The following is a 22863-nucleotide window of genomic DNA, read 5'->3' on the forward strand; positions in this document are numbered from 1 at the left end:
GCCCCACCCCACCTTAGGGCCTTGGTCATATCAACATCTTCTGTTGACCCTCAAACCAAGTCATCAGCAGCAAGGGTCCTGGAAGAGGACATTGGATCTCCCATAATTGCCGCTAATCCCTCCTCCAAAGACAACACACAATCTACGTAAAAGAAATTAAGATACTACACCCCTGAATAGCCCTCCCCCACTGCCAGACACTGGACCTTCCTTCCATGTCCTTTTCTAAGGGTAGGAGATTGGAGAAAGCTCCCTCCTCTAATGTAAGGGGAGAGCAGTGTGTTCTAGCCCATCTTCTTCTCATTGCACCTCATCTGAGTCTGCTGTGACCCTGGACCCCAGGGAGCTTCCTGTCCCTAGTGGGGGTGGCTACAGGTGCTGTCTCTTTAAGAGCAAGAATAGGATGAGAGCCCCCGTGCTTTAGGGAGTCTGACTTGTTCCCTGCCTGCCCAGCTTTGCCCAGGTTTGCTTAGGGCGTGGCAACTGCAGATAAAGGTAGGGCTCAGGCGGAACCTGGAACCTCCACACGACCTGGGGAACCACACAGGTGAGAGCTGGGGCCCCCTCCCTCCATTGCTGTCTCTATTAAAGACCCTAGAACCTTCACCTTTCAAGGTCCTTTTCTGGGGGTTGTGGGCAGGGGCAGGAAATTAGCGAATGTCTCTAATGAGATCCTCCTCCCACCTTTCTCCTTTCAGTGGCTGGGTGAGCCAGCTAGGGTGAGGATAAGAGCCACAGGTGGGACTGGAGTTTCTGGAGTAGTGGGGGTATCTGGGTAAACAGACATGGGTTGGGAGTACATGGGTGAATGAGGGTCTCTAAGTGGACCGTGAGTGATTGAGGGGATCGAAGTAGATGGGGGTGACTGGCTAGTCTGGAAGTGTCTAGAGAGTAGGGTCTTGTGGATCTCAGAAAAAGTGGTTCTTGAGGATGTATAAAATGGGGAGTTAGGTAGGAGATTTCAGGGACACATCAAGTCATTCTGCATGCCTAAAAGACCTGACCACCATCATGGAGGAACAGATGGGAGAGCAGAGAGCAGGTGGCAGACAGGAGCGGGAATGGGTAGGCAGAACCTCCTCCTGAAAGCCACCTTTTTCTCCAAGCCTCACACCAGCTGCAGTGAGTTTGGGAGCAGCTCAGGGCCTCTTCGAACAAGGGTCTGACAGGAAAAGAGGGTGGACCAGCTCCCCAGCAGCCTGCCCCACAGGAGAGCCAGGCTGGAAATGTTGTCCAAGGGCTGGAGCACAGCAGAGCCGGCCATCAGTCTCCTCTGAGCTGGTGATGCTAGGTGATGCCCCAGGGAGGGAAAGTAACAAAGGCCTCCCAGTGGGCAGGAGACTTGGAGGATACCATGGAAAGAGGCTTAAGAGCTGAGACTTTGAGTTTCAGGTGACAATATGGCGCATTCAGCTTAGTTTACAGGGGTTACAGGGTTGCAACAGCAACATGGGATAATCCATAGTGCCAACTTCATCAAGCTGCGAAGGTTATATGTGTGAATAAGCTCACAGAGCTGACCAGTGCCTACCATGGGTTGAACACTCAATAAGCCCAAGCTCTATTACTAGTACTGGTATAATCATAGGGTGAGGTAGCTTTCAACAACAGCAGACCTGAGCCCAGAGCCATTGGGCTGTCGGGCCCACACACCCACTGCAGATTGCCTCCAAACTTTATGGGTTTCTAGACACCTTAGTAGTGCTCCCCCAAACTACAGGCCCTCTTCCTGAAACAGAAAGCAACTCAGGTGGGTGTGACATGGAGGGGATAGAAGAAAAGAGAGGTGGAGGGTGCTCTCTCCAGCTGTGGACAGGAGCCGCCACAGAGACACAGCAGGAACTGTCAAATGGGATTTTTTTTTTTTTGTTACATTTTAAAGATTTTATTTATTTTTAGAGAGAGGGGAAAGAAGGGAGAAATAGAGGGAAAGAAACACTGATGTGTGAGAGAAACTGATCAGCTGCCATTCATACACCCCCAAACAGGGACCTGGCCCACAACCCAGGCATGTGCTCTGACCAGGAGTTGAACCTGCAACCTTTTGGTCCACAGGCTGGTGCTCAGTCCACTGAGCTACACCAGCCAGGGCTCAAATGGGCTTCTTACCAGGGTCGGGGAGGACATACGTATGCCCACCATTAAATGAAGTATATAACAGATGACCTCCAGGGTTGCTGGGGATTAAATGAGTGAAAACCCAGCAGGGTTATTTGTCAGTGCCCAGTGCTGGGTGGATTAAAGTAAGGGTAAGTTCTTGCAATCAAATTATGACAACATATGCTTACGGCCATGAGGCAAGGGCAGGGAGAGGGCAGGGAGAGTGGGGTCCTCTGGATCTAGGGGGATACACCAGAGACTGGGTGCTTATCCCAGGCACAGAGGATGGTGGAGGGATGGACTAATCCTAGACCAGGGAAGAACAGAGGGGTCCTTTTCATTCTGGGCAGGGCTCCCTGGGGAAGGAGGAAGACTTTGCTGCCAGGAGGAGCTTGGCAAGGGCTGGATCAGAAGCAGGGCCTGGGACTGGGGTAGAAGCAGAACCAGGTACTGGGGTGAGATGGGGAGAGGTGGGACAGAAATGGGAGTCAGGGGTCAGGGTGACACAGAAGATGGGGCTGGGACTGCAGCCTGGCCAATTCTTCTCCCGAGTCTGCCCTCCCACCACCCCAGCCTTGTGCTCTCTCCCCGCCCCCCTTTCCTGAGCAGCCCAAGGGCTGCAAAGTCTAAGCAAGGTGGGCGGGCTCTAAGTTGTCTCTGGGAGACACTCCCAGGAACCGGGCCTCCTGCCACCTGGTTTCTAACACCCAATTTCCCAAAACACCCTGAGGCCCTGAGAGTCCTTCCTGAGTCAGGGACAACTGCTGCAGAGTCAGGCCCAGTTTAAATCTGGCTTCCGGCAAGGCACCTATCAGAGCCATGGTTTCCCAATCTGTAAAATGGGGTTAACCCCAGGCAGCTTCTCCCTCATTGGGTTGCCAGGACTTCAAACCTCAAGTCCATGTCCAGTGAGTTATTATTGCTGCTCCCTTGTTAGGTCTGAGTTCTCACCTAGCCCCCACTATGCCTTTCAGCTACTTGTCTCTCAGCCTTCAGTGCCAGCCTTTCTGCCCTGGGGCAGGCTGTGTACCCTGGGTGGGGCATGAAGTAGAAGGGGATTGGGAGCCAGAGGCCCTGGTGGCATCCCTTCCAAAGCTGTGCCCTCCCCTACATCCCTATAGGCTAGCACTCCATCATGCAGCAAGTGGCCCTGAGCCTGATGGTCCTCCTGGCAGGTGAGTGCTGTCCCCTGAAATGCCTTTTCCCCGAACCCCTCAGCTAAGTGGCAGGCAAGCCTCATGTGTGTTTCTCTTGTGTTTTCTGCCTCCCCTGTGGGTTGATGACTGTCGGGATAGCACCTCCTTGAGGGAAGAAGTGTCACACTGTTAATTTCAAGAAAACACAAAGACAAGACCTCTCATAGCAGCAGCTAAACTGGCTAGAAAAGTCCAGTCTTGATGTCTCACTGATGACGTCAAGGAAAAGACTCAGCCTTGTGCTGTGTCTTTCATACCTCTTTAACACTTTATTATGAGGAGTAACTAGGAGCTTAGAGGTTATGTAACAAGTTACCAATTGTGCCTCAGTTACCTTATCTGTAAAAATGAGGACAATAATAGCACTTACATACAGTCATTGCAAGGATTAAATGAATTGGTATCTGAAAAACACTTAGAACAATGCCTGTACAGAGTAAGCACTATGTGTTTGTACTTTAAATATAATTTAAAATTATCAATCCCCCTGTAACCAAGAAAGAACAGAGCTCAGGCCCAGAGCTCAGGCAGCCCACTGCTTCTAGCCAGAATTTAACCACAGTCCTTTGCTTTCACTGTATTTGTTTTTATACATTACATTGAGCAAGACTGGTATTCCATTTAGGATAATGATAAAGCAATGCATTTTAAAATAAAGTATATTAAGTTTATAATTAGTAAACTGCTTTAAAATGGAGTGGTGAGCAAACATTAGAAGAGGCAGAACAGGGAAATGAGCTCTGAGAATGATTGGGCACTGACACCATCTGTCATGCGGACAAGAACATTGCTTTGTTTCTGGAGGAGGTGTGGATTAGCCAGGTGTCTGGAAACATTAGGTCAAAGGGTAGCCAAAATCCACCTAGATTAAACCTATTTCAGGAGGCAAAATTCTGGTGTGACTGTCAGGTGTGGGGTTGAGTGGAGGGAGGGTTCACACGCCAAGATGGGATATGCTAGGGCAGCTAGTTTGGGGCTGGACCCTGCACCCTTGGGTGGTGAGAAACTGTTCATCAGGGGACCTTATCCCTGAGGCCCTGTGGCCCGACCTACCAGCTTCTCTGAGGCCAGCACCATCATCGCCTCTCCTCCCATGATTCTCCCACCAGGACTGCCTGCCCTGGAGGCCAACGACCCAGAAGGTGAGTCAGATGGTACTCTTCTACCAGTCCTACTTCAAAATTCTCCCTCTGGACCCTCTGCATCCCAGCTATTGTCCCGGATTCATGTTTTTTTTTTTTTCTCTTTCCTTTCAGATAAAAACAGTCCTTTTTACTATGGTAAGAGTTGGTGCCCTTCCCTTCGCTCCTCCTACCCTGACCCCTCATACTATTTTGTGCCAAGGGTCCTACAGAGAGTTGGGTGAGGGTCTGATATGGGTGAAAAGGAGGCGAGGATAGGATTGGACTGGGGTATTGACTAGTAAACACAGTGAACTAAGGGAGCAAGACATGCCAGCCCGGTCCTCGGGAAGACTTATGACCATCCAGCAAGGACAGTTTACAAGGAGCAAGGACAGTTAATAAGGAGCTGTTGTTATGGTTCAAATCAAGTCTGCTGGGAGAAGGGCTCACTTGAGAAAACTTCCTGGAGGAGCAAGCTATTTGATCCAAATCCTCCTGTGGCCTCCAGATTCCACATGATCTGCTCCGTGTCACCCCTCTGTCCTCACTCCCCCTTCTCTGCCTCACTGCTTTTGCTCAGGCCACAATGGCCTCTCTGCTGTTGCTCAGACTCAGCAGACACATTCCCAGCCTCTGGACTTCTGTACCTTCTGATCGCTCTGCCTGAAACACTTTCTTCCACAAGCCCCAAGCTCCCTCCCTTACCTCCCTAATGTTTCTGCTCAAGTGGGGCCCCTCAGAGAGGCCTTCCCTGACCACTCTCCCTAGAAGAGTTGCCCTCTGACTTTGTTTTCTGGCTCTGCTTATTTCTCTTCAGACCACTTCTCTCCATCTGATCTTACATTAAATCTCTTGTTGCTTGCTTGTGTGTTAACTAAATGTGACCAAGAGAAGGCTGGGGTTTGTTTTCTGCACTGCTGTATCCCCAGCATCATAGGTATTCAATATATCTTTGTTAAGTGGATGGGGGCTTGAACAGGGAGGACACTGGCTGGCATTGAGGACCCCCTCTGGGTTTCTCCTAGACTGGCACAGCCTCCGGGTCGGTGGGCTCATCTGTGCAGGGGTTCTGTGCGCCATTGGCATCATTGTCCTCATGAGTGAGTGAAGGAACTGGCAGGGGAGTGGGGTAGGGCAGTGCTGTGGGTCCCCTCTCTTGACTGTTCCCCTCTGTCCAACAGGTGGGAAATGCAAATGCAAGTTCAGCCAGAAGCGCAGGTGAGATGGGTTTCCCATGTGTGCCCGCCTCCTGCTGGACAGACAGCTTTCAGGAGTGAAAGAGAGAAACCTCACAGAAAGAGGCCAGGCCTCCAGGCTCTGCCCTGGAGAACTCCTGCCACTAAGACTTCCTAAGTTATTCTTCAGAGCTGAAAATCCTCAGAGGGCCCCAAATTTTGAAATGCTTTGGACCCCAGGGTGATACAATTCTATAATAGAAAAATAGCCAGGATGCTAGGTTAGGGAAAGCTGAGCGCCATCTAGTCTTGAGGAAGAGGACAAATGGTGGATACAGATCTAACCATTTTTCTTTTCTCAGCCACCGACCAGGGTACATCCCACCTCTTGTCACTCCAGGTAAGACAGAGACAGGTGGGACTGAGGGAAACATGGAATATGAGGGGTATGTGTGTGTGTGTGCCCTGGGGAAAAAGAACTCCACCCACTATCACAAGCTGACCCCATCACCTCTCCCAGGGTCGGCCCACAACTGCTGAGGACGGATCAGCGAAAGAGCACAGACGGCCTCTCTCTTTCCCTAAGTCGCGATTCTGCACAGGAACCTAACTCCAGGATGGAATTCTCCCTCCCCTCCTCAGAATGCCTAGCCAGGCTTCATCTCACTTCTTGCCAGAGGGGTCTCTTTGTTCAATTTTTAATCTAAAATTATCTTTCTCCTGCCCAAGCAGTCTTGAGACTCCCTATGCGTGCCTTGGGGTAGGTCTTGGGGGTGTGGGGGGAGCAAAAGGTGGACATGCACTGGAGGCTTCCACAGAAGCTGGCAGCTGAATCTGTTAGTAAAAGCCCAAAGGCCTATTTCCTCATGACCTGGTGAATGGTATGGGGTCTGTCCTCTGCCTCCATGGTCATGGGAGCCACATGTGCAATTGAGAATTTTCTAGTATTCACATGGGGGACATTCTGAGAGTGAAAGGGAACTGTAACCAGGAGAAACGCTGGGACATTCAGGTGAACACTGGGATCATACTGCTATGACATGAGTATTCAGATAGCTTATGATTAAAACAGTAAGACCTCTATAATCCTTCCCCTCACTGCTGAGACCCTACTTTATTAAGAAGACCCTTCCTTATACCCAAATGTCCCTGTGAGACCTTTAAATAATTGCCCACGATAACCCTCATCATATATGACAGCCATATGGTGTGAGAACCTCCAATGAGCCTCAGAATTCCTTGAGACTCCCTAAAGCCCAATAAGATCTCCAAATGTCCCCACGAGCCACCCTTTAAAATGTCTAAAACTCTTCAAAACACCCAAAAAGTGATCCCAAGAAGAGACTCACAATAAACTTGTGACCTGTCCCCTAATAATACCCTTATATCCCTCAAACATGCCATTAGCCCCGCCATAATCATGAAGCCACACTCCTTAGACAACTTTGATAGCTCAGCCCTGGGGTCCTCGCCCTCCATAACACTGTTCCTGGGACATTACCTTCCACCTGTATCACTCAGGACACACTCTCCAACAACGGGTGGGGCGGATGCACAGCGCATTTATTGAGCTCAGACACCTTCTGCCTTCAACCCCCTCACCCTCTGGAAGGGCGTCCCAGGTCTCCCCACAACTCTTGCTTTACTTCCCATTCCCTTAGCGCGAGCAAGAGGGCCAGCAGCCTGGGTTTCCGCTTTGGCAGCAGGCATGCGCACAAGCAGCACAGGAAGTTAGGAAGCCCGGCAGGAAAACATGCCCAGCAACTGATGATGTCATAGAGGCGTGAACTAAAAGCGATTGGCCAGATTGAGTTCAGAGGAAAGCTATCCCCTCCTGAGTACTTTCACAGGGAGCAGGAAGGGTAGGGGTAGTTTGAGGGGAGGAGACTGCTTTCAGACTTCATAGAGCTCTGCACATTACCCCCACCATGACTCTGGATTCCAGCTCCATGCCCCAGCCTGAGCTCCCATATCACTCTTGGTGGGGGGCATTTGCCCCCAGCAAAGATGTTGCTTTAGACTGGGAGGAAGGCTCTTGCCTTGAACTTGGCCTGTGGCCAGTATCTCACAGGACCAGCCGTAATCTCAAGTCGGGCCAGGAAGTCAGTCAAAAGGCTGTCCAGAGGCCTAAGACTTCCCATGCCAACCCCTCACCAGCCATGTCCAGGATCCCATCCAGTGTCAGGCACTGAGGTCTAATTCGTGAAGGTGGTAGATCTGTGTGGGGCCCTTGAAGCAAGCAGCAAAGAGGAAGCGTCTGCCAGCCATGGTTATGTGGGCAAAGGCCCGAGGGGCCACCAAAGCTGGGGGCCCCAGCTCTTGCAACGGCTCCAGGAGCCCCTTGTCAGGATCAAAGTGGAAGACCTGGCTGAAGGCAAAGTCGCTGCCCAGGATAGCCAGCTGGTCCCTGGCGATGAGCAGTGGCTGGAAGACATGGGCACCACGTGACGGAAGTTGCTGTAGCAGGCGAAACATGGAGCCATCCCAGCGCATGACCTGTGAAGCGTGGCAGCAAGTTAGGGCCTGAGATTCAGGAGGGCCAGGACTGCTAGTAGTCCTCTAAGTTTCAGAGGACTTGGAACTGCTTATAAACAGAGGCCTGTAGGTCCCCAAACTCCTGCAGCTTTATTATCTTCATAAATGTCTCCACCCAGCTACTCAGGTCACATTCTTGGCCTTTCCCTCTCCCACATACCCCACATAGAATTCATCAGTAATGGAGACCTGTCAGTTTTACCTACTACAGTATATATTGCTCCAATATCCTTTGGCGGCTCTCTGACCCAACTATACTCACCTCTTCCCTGGTCACCCTATTCCTGTCCCTGTGCCCATAAGTCTGCTCCCCACACAGACAGTCTATGGACATTTGAGTCAGATCAGTGCCTTCTAGGCTCAGATTCTCCCCCTGGCTATACCTTACTCTGAAAAGATAGTGCTGGAGGGTGTAGGCATCAGCCTTGGGTTCAGAGTGTGGTAGTGTGGTTGAATGGGCTGAGTCAGAGTTACAGAGCCAGAGTTTAGGGTTAGGATCAGAATCTCAGGCCAGTGTCCATGTTGGAGGATGGGGAGTAGTGTAAGGTCAACAGTCATTGAGGGGTCACAGTCTTGAAGTCACTGTTGGGGTGGAGTCAGATTCAAGGATCAGCACATAAGTTGAGCTTGGAGTTTGAAGATCAGCCTGTGAGCTTGGGTCAGTTTAGAGGCCAATGTGCAAGGTGGGGGGTCAATGCTGAAAGACCAGCCCATATTGGTTGGTAAGTGCTGAAAAGACAGCCCTTGAGTAGGAGTCAACTGCAGGTCAGGAGTGGCTTTGGCCTCCGCTGCCCCTCCTACCTGATTGCATCCAGGCTTACCATGGAGTCCCCAATGTAGCGTGTCAGGCACAGGAACACATCACCATTGGCCAGGAAGTGGCGTGTGGCATAGACGTCCTCAGCCTCGGGGATGTCTGTGCGCCTCTCGAACCGGCCCCCGAACCAGTGGAAGAGGACTGGACGCTGTGAGGCCGAGGCCAACAGCAGATGAGGCCGGCCATCCAGCTCAAGGGCCTCAGCATCCGTGTCCCGGTGCCAGGCATGGAGACTCTGGCGTGGGTAAAAGCCAGGCCCATCACGGCACAGCAGTGTGGTGCTGCCCGCCTTGGAGGCATCGACCACCACGAAGCAGGGCTGCCCATCTAGCCACAGGAGCTCGGCGTCATTGGGCCGCAGGAGCCGCTTTGGGGCCAGGGCTTGAGTGGGGGCCAGGCGCAGGCCTGGGCTGGGCCGGGCCCACAGCTGTGAGCCTCCCCACAGGCGAGCAGCCAGCACGAAGAGGCGCTGACCCAACACCAGTGGCTTGCAGGACACCACCGAGGGTGCTGTGGGAGAGTCAGTGAGCAAGAACAGGTCAGGGCAGACCCAGGTCAGGCTACTGAGCAGGCAGGAAGATGGGAGGGGGGCTCACCGGACAGCTCTTCCTCTGGCTGGAAGCGCTGTAGGCTGTAGTCCCAGGTGAGGATTAGGCAGCGGCCGGCAAAGGGCTGTGCCAAGATAATGTGAGGTTCCCCCTGGTATGAGAAAGGCTCCACACCCAGCGCTGACTCTCCAACCATCTGGAACCAAGACAGCTCTGGGGGTGGCAAGAGAGAGTCAGGCAGGCCCAGGGGACCCCACGGGTCTTCATCGCTGAGCCTCGGTTTGCACATCTCTGAAATGAGGACCATCATGGTGTTCATCTCATAGGGACATAAGAGTGGAATCTTTTTCATCTACAGCTGTATTAACTCAAAGCAACACGGTAATACTTTATTTTCTAAGTTTTGTGGCATTATCAAATACTTGCTTAGAAACGGCATGTTTATTAATTCAGTTAACTTCACAAAATCCCTATGAGGTACATTCCATTATTATATCCTCTTTACAGATGAGGAAACTAAAGCTAAGAGACACAGGAAGCCAGTTGTTCAGCAGAATCCATCCTTCTCATCTTCTATGAGATAGGATTTGAGCTGGGCAGAAAGCTGCCCAGCTAGAGGCCACATTAACCCAGCACTCCCCCAGAACTCCCTCCCAAAGTTAGGTGCGGCCATGTCCAGACCAAGTTCCCAATGGGACAAGAGCCAAGTGGTGGCTGTAATGCCTGCCTCAGGTGTACAAAGGTGGCTCATCCTCAATTGGTCTCCTTCCTCTTCTCCCCAAGAACTGGCAGATCGACCTGCCACAAGTCAGTGTCAACCATGAAAACTAGGGCAACACTCAGGGGTTGCTCAACCTGCCTGGAATGCACACCTCAGATGCTCTGTCTTCTTTAACTAATGATATTTTGAACCTCTTTGTTACAACAACTTAACTTTTATAGTAACAATGTACTCAGGTTGCCCGGCTTAGTAGCTGACCTGAGGTCATGGCCATACTACTTTACTCTATGTACCAGGCCCTGTTTCTAGGTGCCAGGGTGAAGCAATGATCCAAACTACCAAGTATGCCCATCCAGAGGGATCTTTTAAAATGTCCATTAAATTATCACCCCCTGCTCAAAACCCACCATGGTTTCCCACAGCCTGCAGGGTGAAATCCACTCTCCTCTCCATTGCTTTCAATGCCCTGTACAGTGAGGCCCCCACATCTTTGACCTCATCTGTGTTCTTGTCTTCACTCACTCCCACTAGCCAGACCTGCCTTCCTTTGATCCTCAAGCATGACAACCCTACGCTGCTTCAGGGCCATTGCACATCAGTCCCACCTCTCTATAATGTTCTTCCCACTGTACTTCACTTAGCTACATCCAGATCTAATGCCATCTCTTTAAAGAAGCCTTTTCAGGTGCCCCATGCAAGGTAGGAACCCCCCTTAATTTCCCAATCACTCCCTGTATTTACCACAACATCTAGCATACATCTATTTGTGAAATGTTTTATTTAATGTCTGTCTATCTTGGTCACCCAGTATGCCCACTGCCCTTCACTGGGCTGAGCACAGAGTGGACCTTGGTGAATATGTGCTGAATAACTTAATAAAGAATGACCCTTAAGTTAAATACTCTTACTCTATCAGTCCCGCAGACCTAGAATATGTCACACTTAGATGATGATAATCATAATAGTTATTACTATATTAATAGCCTTCAAATTTGAACTCAATGGCCACTCCTTCAAGAATGTCTGGTCCTCACTCTGGCTCTGGGCTCCCACAGCCCTGCAGGCTCCTCATGTCCCAGCCCTGACCACTCTGTGCCACCCCACCCTGGCCCTGATCATTCTGAGCTATCATCGTCTGCTTTCCTCTGGACTGTGGGCTCTGTGAGGGCCAAAACCAGAGCTGTCTTCATCACTGCTATGCTCTCCGCATTGCCCAGGACCCATAATGGTACCAAAATATATTTATGAAAAAACAAATTGATCCTAAAAAGCATTTTAGAAATGGCCATTTTTGTATTAATAACAGCAATAACAAGAGTGAACATTTATAAGGGCCTCCCATCCCAGGTCCTGTGCCAAATGCTCTGCAGCTGTGGACCCATCCCTGAATTCTCAGAGCAATCCTATGTCAGTTTATTACCTCCATTTTACAGATGAGGAAACTGAGGCTCAGGACATGATGCTGCTTGCTCAGAGTCTCACAGCCAAGAAATGGCAGGAAGCAAGAAGTAAGAATAACCCCTCAGCCCTGACTACTGTCCCTCTGATCTCCTTCTTCTGGGAACCCCTGCTGTCCTCCCACCCCCACTCCACAGGGAAAGCCCCCACCTATGGCTCTGCATGTGAACATCTTGGGGTCGAGGTGTCGGAGCTGCATGTGGGCCAGGGCGGTGGGGCTGGCACAGGCCCCAGTCCCCACGCTGGCGTTCACGCTGGGTATCCACTGCAGCAGCCAGAGGACACGGCAGTCACACTGGAACGGGTTCCCACGGAGGTCCCTGGGGTAAGAGGCCGGGGAGGGGCTGCGACCTGGCTACCACCCCCTGGAGGCCACACTCCCCACCCCCTCCCCAGGCAAGAGTTCAAGATGGATCCCACAGGTGGTGTGAAAAACATGAACCAATGCAGCTGTATGCATTGTGCCCATCAAAAGTAGGCACAGGTATCCCCTCCCTTCTCAAACATTTACATTGCCCCCACCCAGCCTCTGTGAGCCTCACACATGAGTCAGGGTCTCCAGGCCTCGGAACAGGAATCTGGGAAGGGTCTCAAGATGGTTATTGGCCAGGCTCCTGGTGGAAGGAGAGAAAGAGGAAGGACTATCAGCAGCTACCATGACACCCTGTGTCTGGGTGGTGGGTGTGGGGTTCCTGTCAGGGTGGGCTGGGGCAGTGGAGGAGTGAGGCCTTGGAGGCACATACAGGTGTGTGAGTGAGCGAAGTCCTCTGAGAGCATTCTTAGAGATGGAGCCAATCTTATTGTCCTCGATGAAGCTGTGGAGGGAAGGTGGGGTGACAAGGAGACCTTCGGTTTCTTGCTATGGTCCCACATTTTTAGGAGAACTCACCCCATGGAAACTATACACCACGGAATGTGCTGAATTCTCTCCCTACACTTGGCATAATCTCAGGGGAAGCCTCCCCCCAAATGTCTTCTCACCAAGGTCCTAGCTTACAATCCTGGGAGCCAAGAACCTGACCTTGTAGTCACTGCCAGCCTCACAATGAACACTGCCACTACCAACACCATCAACGCCACTATGACCACCAATACCAGCACTAGCACTGGATCACCACCAATATCTCCACCATTATCCATGATGACCAATACCCATGCCTCTACCATTGCCATCAACCCCAGCACTAATAAGTGTCATTATCACCAACACCACACTGTGCCACCACTGTCACCAACACTGCCATCCTCATCACCAACACCAACATCACCACCCACTCCCATCATCAACACCAGCACCAACTCTATCATTACCAACCCCAACACCAGCAACACTAATAGCTTCACCAACAACACAGCCTTCATGACTTGTTAAAATGACTGCCATTACCATCACCAACACTGCCACCATTATCACAAGCACCAGCACTAGCACCAGTATTGCCAACACCTACATCACCATCATCCCCAACACTCACTTCCTCACCCACCCCTAGCACCACTACTGCCACAATTTTTATTCATACCAACATCTGCACCATCACCACCAAACTCAGTACCAACAATATTTTCATTACACCAACTCTAGCATCCTATCCACATCCATCATCCACACTAACACCAATACTAATACTGGAATTACCAATGTCCACTACACTGATAATTATCGCGACCACTAACCCCTCAAACTTCATCATCAGTATCACCAGTAGTACCATCACTCTGGGTCTGCCATTTTTATCAACATCATCCCCACTCCATCATCCTCAATAATGCCACCACTTCCTTGTGAGCAGCTGCAGCAGCAGCAGCAGCAGGATCACCATCATCACCATCCTCATCAACACTAACATCAACACCAATACCAACTTGGTTATACTATTGTCATCACTACTACTGTCACCACCATCATCATCATCACTACAATCACTCAGAGTTTTTTCCTTTTAATTGGAAACATTTCTTGTCTATGGCCTCTTTGCATCTTCCCTGTGCTTCCATAAGTCAGGTATGGCCAGAAACAGTCTTGGATTATCCAGGCTTTTTGTAGGTCTTCAGGCAGAGAGAGATGAAGTGAGCAGGCTGAGATCACACAGCTGAGCAGGGGCCCTGACCCTACCCCAGAGACTAGGCCCCTTGTCCCTCAAGGAGGGACCAACCCTTGTCCAGACACTTTCTCCCCATGACAACAAGCGGCTACCTCCACCTACTCTGGGAGCCACACAGGGGCCCCTCCTTCCTCTCTCAGGTCCCCATTCTGGCCCCATCCCCTGGCCTCACTCACAGGTACTGCAGGTAGGACAGGCCCGCAAACGCATCGTCCTCAATCACGGAGAAGGAGTTGAATGTGAGGAGGCTGGCAAGGGAGTAAGAAAGAAAATTTTCCAGAGTTGCTGCCCCCATCTGACAATTTAACCTTGGCCCCCACCCTCAGCTCACATGGGCATCGTTTCACACACACGCGCGCGCGCGAGCGCAATGTGAGTGTATGTGTAGATGCAAATGTTTTTATAGACACACACATACACATATGTGTGCACATGGCCCCACACATATGCATGGACACCCACTCCCTTGAGCTAATTGTCGGCACTGCTGGGCCCCACTCACAGCAGGTGAATTGATGGCACCCTCAGGAAGCTGCCGGTCTTCAGCTGAGTAACTCCAGTCCTAACGAGTGAGCTGGGGACATGGGCAATGGTGGGTGAGGAGAAAACTGCTCCAATGTTTCAATGTCATCCCAGAACCATCTTCTGTCTGGGGGACCCTGTCATACCACCCTGGCCCTGAGAGTATTTCCCATACATCCCAGGGAGACAAACATCTACCCATCTTGCCTGGCAAGAATCCTGGCAGCACTCAGCCCACCTGCTAGCTATCCCTTCTCCTGGGCCCCTAATGCTGCTGCTGCCCTTTGGAATTTCCCTTCTGCTCCCATTCAAATCCCAGCAGTCCCCTTTTGGGCATCCCAACATCCTTTGCTGCCCACCTCCCAAGATCCTGACAGGCCTCTTCTTGGCCTCCTGTCCCTAACCCCTGTGGTCCCAGAACTCCCATTTTCACCCTCAGCCCCCCAAAGGGGACCTAACACTTACAGTGACAGCAGGGTCGGGGAGAAGTTCTCAGGCAGGTCCAGGGAGGCTTCACACAGGGCACTGTCTTTGGAGCAGGAGCAGCTCAGAGGACATTTCCCCTTTGGGGGTCTCCAGGCCACTCCTGCCCCTGCCTTAGCCAGCAGCAGAAGCAGCAGCAGCAAAATGCCTGCCCCTCCCATTCCCCCCTCACCCCTGCTGAGGCACCAGCTCTTTTCTGCCTAGGTTTCAGCCACTATATCTCCCATGCCAGGCAACCCTCCATTCCGCCAGCTGGCACACTCTGCCCTGGCTTCTCTCTCCTTTTTCTGTTCCTTCTTTAAGTCTTTCTTCCTCTATCTCTTTAGAGTCTAATTTTGTGTTTATTTTTCTTTCCTTGTTCTTTTGTGTCTCTCTTTCTTTCTGTATTTCTGACTCAGTGAGTTAGTCTATTTCCCACTCTCTCTCTATCTCTGCCTCTATTTCTGCCTTTGTCTCTTTTTCTGTCTCTGTTTCTCTGTCTCTCAGTCTTTTGGCCTCTCTGTGGTGTGTGTGTGTGTCTCTCTCTCTTTATTTCTTGTCTCCCAACCCCCCTTTCCAGCTCTCTTTATGTTTCTTCTCCTCCTCCCACACCCCTTCTCCCTGGAGGTTTGGGAAAGGGACTCAATGGGCACCGGGTGAGCCCAAAAAGCTGGGTAAGAATGAGGAGGGGGTCAGAGGCCATAGGAAGAGCAGCGCTGGGGCAGGGACTGGATGATCCCATGGGAGGGGAGGAGCCACAGAGGGCCGAAGCTGCCTTAGCCACTCCCAGCAAACCCTCTACCCAGATTCCCCACTCAGGGGGTGTGAGGAGGATGTCACCAGAGTGGGGACCTGATGGCTCTGCAGGCAGGAAGGGGCTGGGAGGAGAGACCACTGGGGGCTGGAGTCACCCTAGTCGCTCCCAGACAACCCCCACCCCTGGCTTCAGGACCAGGCGGTGGCGTTGTCAACAGGCATGGAGGGGGCCAGCTCAGGTCCAGCTGCTCCCTCTGGTGGCCATGCTCGGCAGGCACTACTCTGTTCCAAACGCACCTCTTTTGCCAGTTCAAAATTAACCACTTGAGTGCCCACCACCCACTGGGAGTAGAGAGTCAACCCAAGAAAAAAAATGATGATAATGCCACCCACTTCTACATCATTGGCTCTGTACCAGGCTCTGTCATGAAGGCTGATCCTTTTACTCTTCTGATCCTTCTGAGGTTGATACTATTTTATGGTTGTTTTACAGAGGGACTTACTAAGGAGAGAAGTCAGGTAATTTGAAGTCTAAATTACCCAGGAAGGACAAAGTCAGGACTGGAGCCTAGCCCCAGGGCCTCTCCACAAGAGTTTGCATTCTTTCTTTGGAGATCAGAACTCATGGATAGTGGTTGTTTTTATCTGGACTAAGCTTTTAGCAATTTGTATCCATTCTGTTCATTAAATAAGATAAATAAATAAGTGACATTTGTTATCAAACCCAAAGTAGTAATAATAATACTTATTGAGCACTTACTGTGTGCATGTCTCTATATGAATTTACTCCGTCCTCACAACAACACCATGAGGTGGGTAGTATTACTAATTCCCACTTTACAGATGGGGAAACTGATGCACAAGGAGTTTAAATAATGCTTCATGATACTGGACAAATCTGAACCTAACCACTCACCCCTGCCATTGAGTAAAATACACAGCCTCTCTCCTTCTGCTGCATACATCCAAAAAACTTGGGGAACAAAGGGCTAAATGCTCAGGCAGGGTCACATAGATCTGGGTTCCAGATCCAGTTCTGTGTGGATTTAGGCAAATCATCCAGCCTCCGTGATCTTCAGTTTTCCCATCTTTCAAATGGGGCTATTATGGCACCCACTTCCCAGGTATGTAGAACATTCAGTGAGATGATGGAGGCAACACACCCAGCTTGGGGTGCAGTGCAGGATGGGCACTGCAAAATGGTCAGTGGGCTTGGGGTGGACCCAAGTGCATGCCTGCATCCAAACAGCTCTGTGATTTGAGCAAGGCTCTCGGGTCTTGGTTACCTCAGCTATGAACAAGGTATGATGAACTCCTTATAGGGTCTTTGAAAAGGTAAAGAACATAATGCTGGTGCACAGAGGGGACAGATAGGCCTAAATCCACACTCACAGTATGCCTAGCCCAGCAAGGTTCTCACTCTAGTTTACAATGAGAAAGATGACAAGGACAATAATGATAGTCACTTTCTGTGTGCCAGGTTCTATTCTAAGTGATTTACATGAGTCATTTCAGACAATTATTCCAATCTCCTTGTAAGGTGAATACCATTATTATTTCCATTTTACAGAAGAAGAAACTGAGTCACAGAAAGGTTAAGTCATTTGCCCAACATCACAGCTAGAAAATGGCTGAACCACTCTACTCTGAAGCAGTTGGCCCTATGAGGGGAGGAAGTTGAGGATTAACTAGAGCTGGCTAGGTGCCCCCCTCCTCATTCACCTCCTTGCTCCTTGTCACCTATCCCCTGTGCTGTGTAAACATCAGAATTATCATTAACCGGGGCCTCCTGGTGACCCTGGAGTACAGACCTGGGGGTGGTGGGTGGGGGCAGTGACTGAAGGCTCAGACAGACAAGGATGAGGAAGACTTTCAAAGCCCCCTATGTCCTCTGAGGCCATGTGTGTGAATGTGAGCATGCGCACTGTGTCCTGCAGAGCCTGAGGTCTGGAGCCTGCTTCTGACCTCTTTGACTGAAAGAGAGGCAGTTTCTGCCCTTGACCACCAGGGGACTCTGGAAAAATAGGCTCCACTTTGCTCAGCCTAGGTTTGTTCTTTCCTAAAATGGAATCAATAATAAAACAATGTCCAGTCAGAGACCTCTGAACCTGGCCTGGGGTTACATATATGATCTCAGTGATTTCTCCATTTTACAGGATGGGAAACTGAGGCACAGAGAAATCATATGGACTGCTCAAGTTCACACAACCACGAGTGGTAGAGTCCAGACCTGACCCCAGATTTCTCTGTCACCAGTGCCTTGTGACATGGCCTGCCCATGAGGACACCAGCTGTGTTGTCCTCCAGGTGGTCCTAGAGATCACATGACCTCAGGGAAGAGGAAGTTCAGGGTTAAACACATCAACTCATGTTTGATGGTGTCAATGTGTAAACAAAAGTGTTAGGCTTGTATGTCTGTGATTGTGTGACCAGCTGTGTGCTTGTTTGCCTATGCATGATGCTGTGATCACAGGTATGTGTGTCTCTCTTTTTGCTTGCCTGCTGTGTCCTTGACAGTGTTTCTGCTCCTCTTCATGCCATGTAAATATGTGTGTGTTGGTGTACATGTGTACACAGGTTTGTGGGCTTTCACATCTCTGAGATGGTATAGGAGTGCTGGCTGTGTGCCTGTGTGCCTAGGTCTTTGAGTGTATTTATGTGTGGCATGTGTGTATTTGTGTGTTTCTATACCACCATTTGTAAGGATGTCTTTATAAGAGGTGTGTATCTTTGTGCCCATTTGTAAGAGGGGATAGTTGTGTGGCTGTGTCTTTGATTGTGCCTCTGTATAAGGATCCATCTGAATGAATATGAGTGTGTGTTGTTTGGGTACACAAATATGCTTGTTTCTTGTGTGACTGGTTTAAATGGTGTGTGTGTGTGTGTATATGTCTTTGGGTTCCTCACTGTATTGTTCTGTGTTTGTGTATATACATACATGTATTTATATGCTTTTTTTGTCTGTTTATCTGGGTCTGTGAGTTTCTGTGTGTGTGTGTTCCTGGGGATTTCACTGTCAGCAGTGGACAACATATACACACACTGAAATGTCCCCCAAATAGCCTTGTGGTCCTTACTGACCAGGGCTCCAAAGAACACAGGGTTCAGGGGTCAGTGGGTTCCTCAACACTCAGGCTAGGTGACCTTAGGCCCTGCCTGAGCCCAATTCCTAGGGAGCAGCCCAGAAAATCATGACACCTCCCAGCTCAGTTTAGAAGCTTTCTGAGGTGGGCCCAAGGCATGTGTGTGTGTGTGTGTGTGTGTGCATGCATGTATGTCTGCAATTCAGTCCTCTCTGCCAGCACCTCCTTTTTCCAGCTTTCCCCACGTTGCTATCTACTGTTCCTCCATCTGAGCGGAGAGAGTTAACCTAGCGGGCTAGGGCGGACTGGGCTGGGGGCCGCCCCCTGGCCCCCCTCCAGCACCAGCTCCAGTTACAGCTGCTGGTTGGGGAGGGCATGACTGGGGTGGGGCTGAGAGGGGAGACCGCTGGGGGCGGTGCATCCAGCTCTGGGCCAGGGGGTCCAAAGTGCTCTCCCGGTCACAGCTGGACTTGGGGGCCTGCTTCCATCAGGGGACAGCCTGATTGGGGTGAGCGTCCCCCACACCTCCTCTCCCGGCCTCACCCCTCATCTGGCTGGGCAGCCTATTTTGGGAGCAGGAGAGGCCAGCTCTGACTTCCCAGGCAGGCCAGACCCAAGAGGAAGGGGGTATGGTTGGGACGTTGGGATTCCCCCAGGGGTGGGAATGTGGATACAACTTCTCCCTTCCCTGCCACCCTTTGGCTAGGCGTGGGTTGTGGACATTCACATGTTGCGTCACTGTTTGGGGGCACTGGAGGCCTAGATGAGTAGTAACGTGTGCCTGACAGTGTCTCCACCCCATGTCCTACTCCAACCAGAAGTGTGGGGAACTGGTGTTGTCTCCATTTCAGTCCCACTGTGTGTATGTTTGTGTGTGTGTGTGTGTGTGTGACACACGCACATGTGCCATGTGTGTTTCCTTGCCCCTGGCGTCTTTTATCTCATGTCACTGGCCTAGTGTTGTCCGCTTGTGAAAGATGTCACCCAGAGGTGGGTGGAGGGAATATTTTTCTCTTTTCTCATTGTTTCCAGAAGAGGAGAAGGGGTGGCCTTTTCCCCAGAAAGGTTGTGTGTGACCCTGAGGAAGGGAAGGAAGGCTGTTGCCATGGTGGCCCATGCAAGGCAAATTCCTCCAGAGTGAAGTGGGAGATATTTATACCCAGGATCAGGCAGAGAGTGGCTGTCAGTGACCAGGGCAAGAGAGCTGAGATATTTTGGACAGAGGGAGGCCATGGTGTGTGAGTAGGTGGGCCCTTGGACATGTCCTGCCTGTTTTGTCACATGCAGTGTATCTGTCCTGTCCATCTGGGTAGGGTGAGGTCTCCTGCTCTCCACTAGAGTGGGTGTGGGGAATCTGTGGCCTGCTGTGTGGAGGCCCAGGCCTGCAGGAGATCCCTGTGGGCTACGTGTGTCTCACCCCTGTCCTTGCTGCCATGTGACCCCCATTGTGTAGGATGATTTGGTGACACTATGTCCCATGAAGCAGGGGTTACCCCTGTTACTCAGACTGGATGACAATGCTTTTGGAATTAAGTCTCAACTGTCTCTGACTTAACTCCTTGGGTTTAGACAACAATGGTGGGTGGAGGAGAGTATATGTTTTCTAACCTTTGGTGTCCCCCAGGGCAATGGCATCTCTCGACCACATCTTGGTTCTTTGTGTGGGTCTCCTTGTGATGGCTAGTGCAGGTAAGTCTGGGGAGACAGCCCACTATCCACCTCAGACCCAAGGGTGGCGGGAGTCAGGGAAGCCCTGCAAAAGAACCAAGTTGGAGACTCTAACCTGTTCCTCAATTCTCAGCCCAGGATGGTAGAGCTCCCAAAAGGGTCTCTTTATGCTCCTCCCTGCCCAGGACCCCAGGATCCCAGGAATCATCCAACCTCTGATCTCTCTTTCTCTTTCCAGAAGCTCCACAGGAACATGACCCATTCACCTACGGTGAGGGATGGAGGGGCATCTATCTTTGGGAATTGGGGTCAGGGGCTGGATTTGCCTGTCTTGTCCTCATCTCTCTCTCTCTCCCTCTCTCTCTCTCTCTCTCTCTCTCTCTCTCTCTCTCTCTCTCTCTCTCTCTCTCTCTCTTGCTCTTCTCTGCCTCTTTTTGTGTGTGTCTGTCTCTATTTGATCCCTCTCTGTCTCTGATTCTCTTTCTCTTTTTACCTCTCAGTATCTTATGGCCCATCCTCTGCTGCTTTCTGCCCTTTTTCCCTTCCTTGTCCTCCTCCTCCTCATCATCCTTCCCTGCTCTCTTATTTCCTCCGTCCTCCCTGCACTGCCCGTCTCCTTCCCTTCCTTCACTTTCATCTCCCCGGCCCACCTCCTCCCTCCTCCCATATCTGCTCCTTCCTCTGATTGATCTTCTTTCCCCTCTCCTCCTGCCCACCCTTCCTCCTTGCTCCATCTCCCCATTCTGCCCTTCTCCTATCCTTTCTCCCCCCAATTCCTGCCCTCACCCTCCTCCCTACTGCCCATAGACTATCAGTCCCTGCGGATCGGAGGCCTTATCATCGCTGGGATTCTCTTCATACTGGGAATTCTCATCATCCTCAGTGAGTGCCCCACAGCCTGCAGCCCTGCTTACGCCAGTTCTACCCCAGCCCCGCCCAGCCCCGTCACTGCCCCGCCCCCGCCCTGCTCCCACCCTCCGTGCGCTCTGTCCCGCCCCACCCCGCCCCATCTTGCTCCACCCCTATTCCCGCCCTCGACCCTGCCCCGCCCTTGGCCCGGCCTCTGTCCCCGCGGGTCCGCCCCTCACTAGCACCAGCTGGAACTAGAGCGCCTCTTGATGTGGGCCTAGAATGGACTCTCAGCCCTGTCTTTCCCCAACTACCCACTCACAGGCAGAAGATGCCGGTGCAAGTTTAACCAGCAGCAGAGGTAAGAGGTCTTCCAAGCACTCATTTTTCTACTCCCGCTCTGCTGGGGCTCCAGGTGACGCCTGTGGTCCACCCAACCCGCAGCCAGAGACCTACCCTTCAGCGAGTTTGTAGTAATCACCTACTACGTGCCAAGCCCCAAGCGAGGTCCTGGGACCAAACAGTGAATTAACTGCCCTCTCTGTCCGGTCGAGCTCTCAGCCCGGTGGAGGCGGTGGCCGTAGGTTCCAACTGCTCCACAAATAAAAAACCAGAAAGCGTGGTGAGACTGTGAAAGAGCCGTGGCGAAATGACATCACCCCTTGGTGGCCCAGTTTAGCTCAGTCTTTTTGCTAGCTCTCTGATTCATCTTTAAATAAAAATTTAAAGCTCAGGCAATGGAGAAGTACCTTTTTCATGTTAAAACAATTATAGATGTCATTATAAATAATAGCTAATACTTACTAGGCATGTCCCAATTGCCAGATACCCTTCACACCACGTCTCTGGGGTAGATGCCATTATTAACCTCATTTTACAGTTGAGGACATTAAGTTTCAGAGAGGTAAAATCACTATCTCTTGCCCAAGTCACTCATCTAGACGATGAGGCCATCTCGAGGCAACTTTGGCCACTTTGGTCGTTCCTCCCCCACGGACTGCCAGTCCCTGTCCCAGCACTCCGGCAGGTACCCACAGGAACCCGCTGGGCTCTCCTGATATTCTGGCAGAACTGAGCCTGCTCCTTGCCCATCTCGGCCTCGGGGCACACCTGTCTGTGAAATAAGATCTGCATGAGGGAGGGGGTTCTGGGAGTGGCTGCTCCTCTCCTTTTTCATTCCCAATCCCTTTGCTTCTCTATTCCCAGGACTGGAGAACCTGATGAAGAGGAGGGAACTTTCCGCAGCTCCATCCGCCGTGAGTTGGGGAAGACTTCGGGTGTTTGGGGGTGAGGGTTGGTTCCAAGAACCTGGTTCCTGGCCCTCTCTGGGCGTGTGGAGGGCTTGATCTCAAACCGGACGGTGAAGCATTTCCCTGCCGCTCCGCCCTCCACAGGAACCGGGGTACCCATCCTGACACCCGAACTCTCTGTATTCCCCCCCAGGTCTGTCCACCCGCAGGCGGTAGAAACACTGGGCGCGATGGAACCAGCCAGGTCCTGCAGCTCTGACCAGGCTGGGGAAGGGAGGGGGAGGAGGAGGGGTCAAGGGCTGGTGTAGGAGGGCTGAAGGGCTCTCCTGCCTCTCATCCTTCTCACCCTCACTGGATTCCCCTGGCACCGGACTCGTCCCACCCACCACCCGCGCACCCACTGCCACCTAACTGCCCTCTTCCCCAGCCCAGACCCCACCGACTCCTCTCCGCCCCCCAGACTTCCAATAAAACGTGCTTTTCTGTCCGGACAG

The 22863-nt window shown here is 51.5% G+C and overlaps 3 protein-coding genes across 9 annotated transcripts; 2 read left to right on the top strand and 1 right to left on the bottom strand.

Moving 5' to 3' along the window:
- Window positions 1-466: 466 nt before the first annotated feature.
- FXYD3 (FXYD domain containing ion transport regulator 3) lies at window positions 467-6317 on the top strand. Of its 3 annotated transcripts, XM_090261085.1 has the most exons (8): window positions 468-547; window positions 3222-3275; window positions 4406-4438; window positions 4553-4576; window positions 5446-5520; window positions 5602-5638; window positions 5958-5995; window positions 6116-6232. In XM_090261085.1, exons 2-8 carry the CDS (start codon window positions 3236-3238, stop codon window positions 6133-6135), a joined length of 267 nt encoding a protein of 88 aa, XP_090117211.1. In that variant the 5' UTR covers window positions 468-547; window positions 3222-3235; the 3' UTR covers window positions 6136-6232. The 3 variants fall into 3 exon arrangements, with proteins under 3 accessions (XP_090117212.1, XP_090117211.1, XP_090117213.1); XM_090261086.1 differs by lacking the exon at window positions 4406-4438 and having other exon boundaries at window positions 467-547; XM_090261087.1 differs by lacking the exons at window positions 5446-5520; window positions 5602-5638 and having other exon boundaries at window positions 6116-6317.
- Window positions 6318-7137: 820 nt separating this feature from the next.
- On the bottom strand, window positions 7138-15502 carry LGI4 (leucine rich repeat LGI family member 4). Of its 2 annotated transcripts, XM_090261082.1 has the most exons (9): window positions 14767-15502; window positions 14282-14353; window positions 13956-14027; window positions 12418-12489; window positions 12217-12288; window positions 11825-11994; window positions 9544-9708; window positions 8952-9457; window positions 7138-8091 (listed from the first exon to the last, which is right to left on the bottom strand). In XM_090261082.1, the coding sequence occupies exons 1-9, from the start codon at window positions 14943-14945 to the stop codon at window positions 7777-7779; spliced, it is 1623 nt and encodes a 540-aa protein (XP_090117208.1). In that variant the 5' UTR covers window positions 14946-15502; the 3' UTR covers window positions 7138-7776. The 2 variants fall into 2 exon arrangements, with proteins under 2 accessions (XP_090117208.1, XP_090117209.1); XM_090261083.1 differs by lacking the exons at window positions 13956-14027; window positions 14282-14353.
- A 3479-nt stretch (window positions 15503-18981) lies between these two features.
- Window positions 18982-22860, top strand: FXYD1 (FXYD domain containing ion transport regulator 1). Of its 4 annotated transcripts, none has more exons than XM_090260229.1 (8): window positions 18982-19110; window positions 19635-19848; window positions 20227-20291; window positions 20509-20541; window positions 21078-21152; window positions 21444-21480; window positions 22326-22375; window positions 22563-22860. In XM_090260229.1, the coding sequence occupies exons 3-8, from the start codon at window positions 20231-20233 to the stop codon at window positions 22583-22585; spliced, it is 279 nt and encodes a 92-aa protein (XP_090116355.1). In that variant the 5' UTR covers window positions 18982-19110; window positions 19635-19848; window positions 20227-20230; the 3' UTR covers window positions 22586-22860. The 4 variants fall into 4 exon arrangements, with proteins under 4 accessions (XP_090116355.1, XP_090116354.1, XP_090116353.1 ...); XM_090260228.1 differs by having other exon boundaries at window positions 19635-19836; XM_090260227.1 differs by lacking the exon at window positions 19635-19848.
- The last annotated feature ends 3 nt before the right edge of the window (window positions 22861-22863 follow it).

This window comes from Furipterus horrens, unplaced genomic scaffold, assembly GCF_987537825.1.
Source record: "Furipterus horrens unplaced genomic scaffold, mFurHor1.1.pri manual_scaffold_13, whole genome shotgun sequence".
NCBI classification, from domain to species: domain Eukaryota; kingdom Metazoa; phylum Chordata; class Mammalia; order Chiroptera; family Furipteridae; genus Furipterus; species Furipterus horrens.

Bases quoted from the DNA above. Each gene is read 5' to 3' on its own strand.
- FXYD3 (XM_090261085.1), top strand. From the start codon at position 3,236: ATGCAGCAAGTGGCCCTGAGCCTGATGGTCCTCCTGGCAG. The intron at 4,439-4,552 runs GTGAGTCAGATG...CTTTCCTTTCAG, and splicing joins GGAGGCCAACGACCCAGAAG to ATAAAAACAGTCCTTTTTAC. The intron at 5,996-6,115 runs GTAAGACAGAGA...CACCTCTCCCAG, and splicing joins CCCACCTCTTGTCACTCCAG to GGTCGGCCCACAACTGCTGA.
- LGI4 (XM_090261082.1), bottom strand. From the start codon at position 14,945: ATGGGAGGGGCAGGCATTTTGCTGCTGCTGCTTCTGCTGCTGGCTAAG. The intron at 12,289-12,417 runs GTATGTGCCTCC...TCCTTCCACCAG, and splicing joins CTTCGCTCACTCACACACCT to GAGCCTGGCCAATAACCATC. The intron at 9,458-9,543 runs GTGAGCCCCCCT...ACTCTCCCACAG, and splicing joins GCCAGAGGAAGAGCTGTCCG to CACCCTCGGTGGTGTCCTGC.
- FXYD1 (XM_090260229.1), top strand. From the start codon at position 20,231: ATGGCATCTCTCGACCACATCTTGGTTCTTTGTGTGGGTCTCCTTGTG. The intron at 20,292-20,508 runs GTAAGTCTGGGG...TTCTCTTTCCAG, and splicing joins CCTTGTGATGGCTAGTGCAG to AAGCTCCACAGGAACATGAC. The intron at 20,542-21,077 runs GTGAGGGATGGA...TACTGCCCATAG, and splicing joins ACATGACCCATTCACCTACG to ACTATCAGTCCCTGCGGATC.